This window comes from Diaphorina citri, unplaced genomic scaffold (genome assembly GCF_000475195.1).
Source record: "Diaphorina citri unplaced genomic scaffold, Diaci psyllid genome assembly version 1.1 scaffold1815, whole genome shotgun sequence".
Taxonomy (NCBI): domain Eukaryota; kingdom Metazoa; phylum Arthropoda; class Insecta; order Hemiptera; family Psyllidae; genus Diaphorina; species Diaphorina citri.
In genome coordinates, this window is record NW_007379241.1 from 37,610 (window position 1) to 41,665 (window position 4,056).

General features: G+C 36.0%; 1 protein-coding gene across 1 annotated transcript; it reads right to left on the reverse strand.

Moving 5' to 3' along the window:
• Nucleotides 1-1,045: 1,045 nt before the first annotated feature.
• On the reverse strand, nucleotides 1,046-1,551 carry LOC103517339. The gene has a single exon (XM_008482365.3). The coding sequence runs from the start codon at nucleotides 1,423-1,425 to the stop codon at nucleotides 1,057-1,059; it is 369 nt and encodes a 122-aa protein (XP_008480587.1). The 5' UTR covers nucleotides 1,426-1,551; the 3' UTR covers nucleotides 1,046-1,056.
• Between the last annotated feature and the right edge of the window lie 2,505 nt (nucleotides 1,552-4,056).

A 4,056-nucleotide genomic window follows, 5' to 3' on the forward strand; every position in this document is an offset into this window, starting at 1 on the left:
AGGAAAAGTTCCAGGATTGAATATTCAGGGATAATATTTACATTATACATATTTCCCCCAATACTACTTTATTTAGAAATTAGATTGTCAAATTGGTTTATGTAATCCCTTTAGAATAACTCGTAAACTTGTAAAGCTCCAACTTTAGAATCACCCAGTATAAAAGTAAAGAAGCTCATGTTAATCTTAACCGAGGTAAGATTCAAAGGAAGTCTCTTCCTTCGTAAATTGCCCCTTAACTTTTCAATAGACAAAGAATCAAAAGGAAATTTCCTTTTCCTGATTCGCTTTCTTTAGAGCTTGGGGCAGCAAGTTGATTAATCCCGTTATCTTTGAGACTTAGAGAATGCTTCTAAAGGTTTCCTGATAAGTTACAAGTTACAGGTGGTTTGATAAAATTATTCTCAGAAATGTGAGACTTTCAATTTTGTAAGACTTTCCATTTTGTAAGACATTGAAAAGGCATGTATGAGTAAACATACTTTCCATTTTGTATGACAAGTTATTCAAAAGGCATACTAGTAAACATACTGAAACGGCCATGATACTCTATAATTTTCCTGTTTCAAATTACCTATGTTTACTTTTTGAAACGGTCTTCGACCCTGCCCGACAGAAAAATGTCATAGAATGGAGGTCCCTGAACTCCAGGTAGTCCACATTATTTTTGATCATTCCGACGTCAAAGTGCGATATTCGAAATGGCACTGAAGCAGTGTCGAACCCGACAGAAAAATGTCATAGAAGGAAGGTCCCTGAACTCCAGGTAGTCCACATTATTTTTGATCATTCCGACGTCAAAGTGCGATATTCGAAATGGCACTGAAGCAGTGTCGAGTTTGGTGTAAATCTTGAAACTTTTGGCTTTAGTGATCCACTACCCAATTTCTCAATATATTAGTTTAATTGTACCTACCTATTACCCATCTCCCTTTACTTACCCTATTAAAACCTAATCCTACCCACCCTAACATCTCACATTACTACCCCTATACATAGAACCCAATCTAGTATAACAAAATGTTTATAAAATTTCAGCGGAAAATTAATGAAAATTCACTCACCCGTGACGATGAGCTCGTTCCAGTAGTGCAGTTTCTCAATATCCCACACCGTCACATCGTCCGGAATCATACCACTGCCTATTAGGAACAGTCCAAGCACCAGAAATATCACCCCAATATGAAGCAGTCCCACACTGGACACCACTTCCGTCTCCATCTTCTTGTTGCGGGCGTAGTGATGCTTCTTGGGGTGGTGCCCTGAGATGGAATTCCGCGGACTTTGAAGGGAAGATCCCGAGTTGCCCAGCCCACTTTCGATGGAAACTGATGAGAAACGCCTCTCCCGCGCTTTCCTTTGGTCCTCCCGCCGTTTCCGCTGTCGCTTGATCGCCAACGCCGAATGCAACCCGATCGAATGCATGGTTCACGTCTAACAAAACTTGTTTCGCTCAAGGAGCACTATTAGGTCACGCTTTCTTGAGGAAAAAAATAAGTTATTTTTACTTTCTATTTATGTTAGAAAATAATCGTGCAAACATTTACTTCGGAAAATGTTCTTGATGTTAATATCACAAAACTTGTTTCGCTCAAGGAGCACTATTAGGTCACGCTTTCTTTAGGAAAAAATAAGTTATTTTTACTTTCTATTTATGTTAGAAAATAATCGTGCAAACATTTACTTCGGAAAATGTTCTTGATGTTAATATCATTCATTTTTATGAAGCGGAAAAACTCCACCGGATTATGCTTAGGATTTTGTTCTCATTTACATATGTTCAGAAGTAGGTTGAAGTTGAAATAATTCTCAGAAAAGTTCTCATTTTTTTTTCAAGCAACTGCTGTTCTTGTGTCGACAGTCTGTTTTTAAACTTAGCCTTTAATAAAAAGAAGTAATAAGTAATAGAGATTTTATCACGCAAACGGAATAACGAAGAAATAAATCAGAGAAATAATGCATAAAGTTGCCAAAATTTTCAACAATATCCATTAATCCATTCTAATTTGTCAAGGAAAAATACCCTAATAACTGGCAACATTCAAGCTTTTTCGTCCTATTTCTACATATTTCTATGTTTGTATACTTTCTATGTTTGTATACTAGTTGTATACGTAGTTCATTATCTTCCCCACATTCTCTCTCTTTCTCTTCTTCCTTCTCTCTCACTCTCCCTCCCCCCCGTCTCTCTCTGTCTGTCCTTTGTTTTTCTATTGGTGCCTTCTCGTTTTTTAATGGCAGCACTTGTCCTAATTTTCCAATGTCGTTTATTTTTACTGCCATAAGAACGTTGAATATTCAAGTGTTCTCTTTGAGAATGAGGGCGACTGTGAGTTTCAAATGTTGCCTTTTGGGTTGTAAAATACACCCTGTAAAATAGTGACCACCAACCACAGGGTTGGAGTGGTCAATTACGACTATTTTTATCTAGTCATTAGTGGTTTTGTTGCGAGCATTGATATATCCATCAAATGTTTTGTCACATTGTATTCAATGGCTCTCATTACGACTGACAATGGTGATTAAATTTCATGTAGTTCCAATGTCGTTTATTTTTACTGCCATAAGAACGTTGAATATTCAAGTGTTCTCTTTGAGCATGAGGGCGACTGTGAGTTTCAAATGTTGCCTTTTGGGTTGTAAAATGCACCCTGTAAAACAGTGACCACCAACCACAGGGTTGGAGTGGTCAATTACTACTATTTTTATCTAGTCATTAGTGGTTTTGTTGCAAGCATTGATATATCCATCAAATGTTTTGTCACATTGTATTCAATGGCTCTCATTACGACTGACAATGGTGATTAAATTTCATGTAGTGTACCAACCACAGGGTTGGAGTGGTCAATGACGACTATTTTTATCGAGTCATTAGTGGTTTTGTTACGAGCATTGATATATCCATCAAATGTTTTGTCACATTGTATTCAATGGCTCTCATTACGACTGACAATGGTGATTAAATTTCATGTAGTGATACTCTTCTATTGTCGACTCGTTGTAGTAGATTTGTCCCATGGGTCAACTCAATTTTAAGTTCAATAAGCAAACAATGGTAATGATTCCCTCTATTAGAGGTAATTTAGATTAGCTTTGTCTGCTTTGTGAAATGTATTATTGGATCATGTAGTGATACTCTTCTATTGTCGACTCGTTGTAGTAGATTTGTCCCATGGGTCAACTCAATTTCAAGTTCAATAAGCAAACAATGGTAATGATTCCCTCTATTAGAGGTAATTTAGATTAGCTTTGTCTGCTTTGTGAAATGTATTATTGGATAAAACTTATTTCGCTCAAGGAGCACTATTAGGTCACGCTTTCTCTAGGAAAAAATAAGTTATTTTTACTTTCTATTTACGTTAGAAAATAATCGTGCAAACATTTACTTCGGAAAATGTTCTTGATGTTAATGTCATTCATTTTTATGAAGCAGAAAAACTCCACCGGATTATGCTTAGGATTTTGTTCTCATTTATGTTTAGAAGTAGGTTGAAGTTGAAATAATTCTCAGAAAAGTTCTCATTCTTTTTTTCAAGCAACTGCTGTTTAAGTCGACAGTCTGTTTAATTTCAGCCTTTAATAAAAAAGAAGTAATAATAGAGATTTTATTACGCAAACGGAATAACGAAGAAATAAATCAGAGAAATAATGCACAAAGTTGCCAAAATTTTCAACAATATCCATTCTATTTTGTCGAGAAAAAATACCCTAATAACTGGCAACATTCAAGCTTTTTCGTCCTACTTCTACATATTTCTATGTTTGTATATTTTCAGCCATAGTTGTATACGTAGTTCTCCACATCTTCCCCACATTCTCTCTCTTTCTCTTCTTCCTTCTCTCTCACTCTCCCTCCCCCCGTCTCTCTCTGTCTGTCCTTTGTTTTTCTATTGGTGCCTTCTCGTTTTTTAATGGCAGCACTTGTCCTAATTTTCCAATGTCGGTAATAGAGATTTTATCACGCAAATGGAATAACGAAGAAATAAATCAGAGAAATAATGCATAAAGTTGCCAAAATTTTCAACAATATTTATTCTAATTTGTCAAGGAAAAATA

Coding starts and splice junctions, on each gene's coding strand:
- LOC103517339 (XM_008482365.3), bottom strand. CDS start 1,425: ATGCATTCGATCGGGTTGCATTCGGCGTTGGCGATCAAGCGACAGCGG.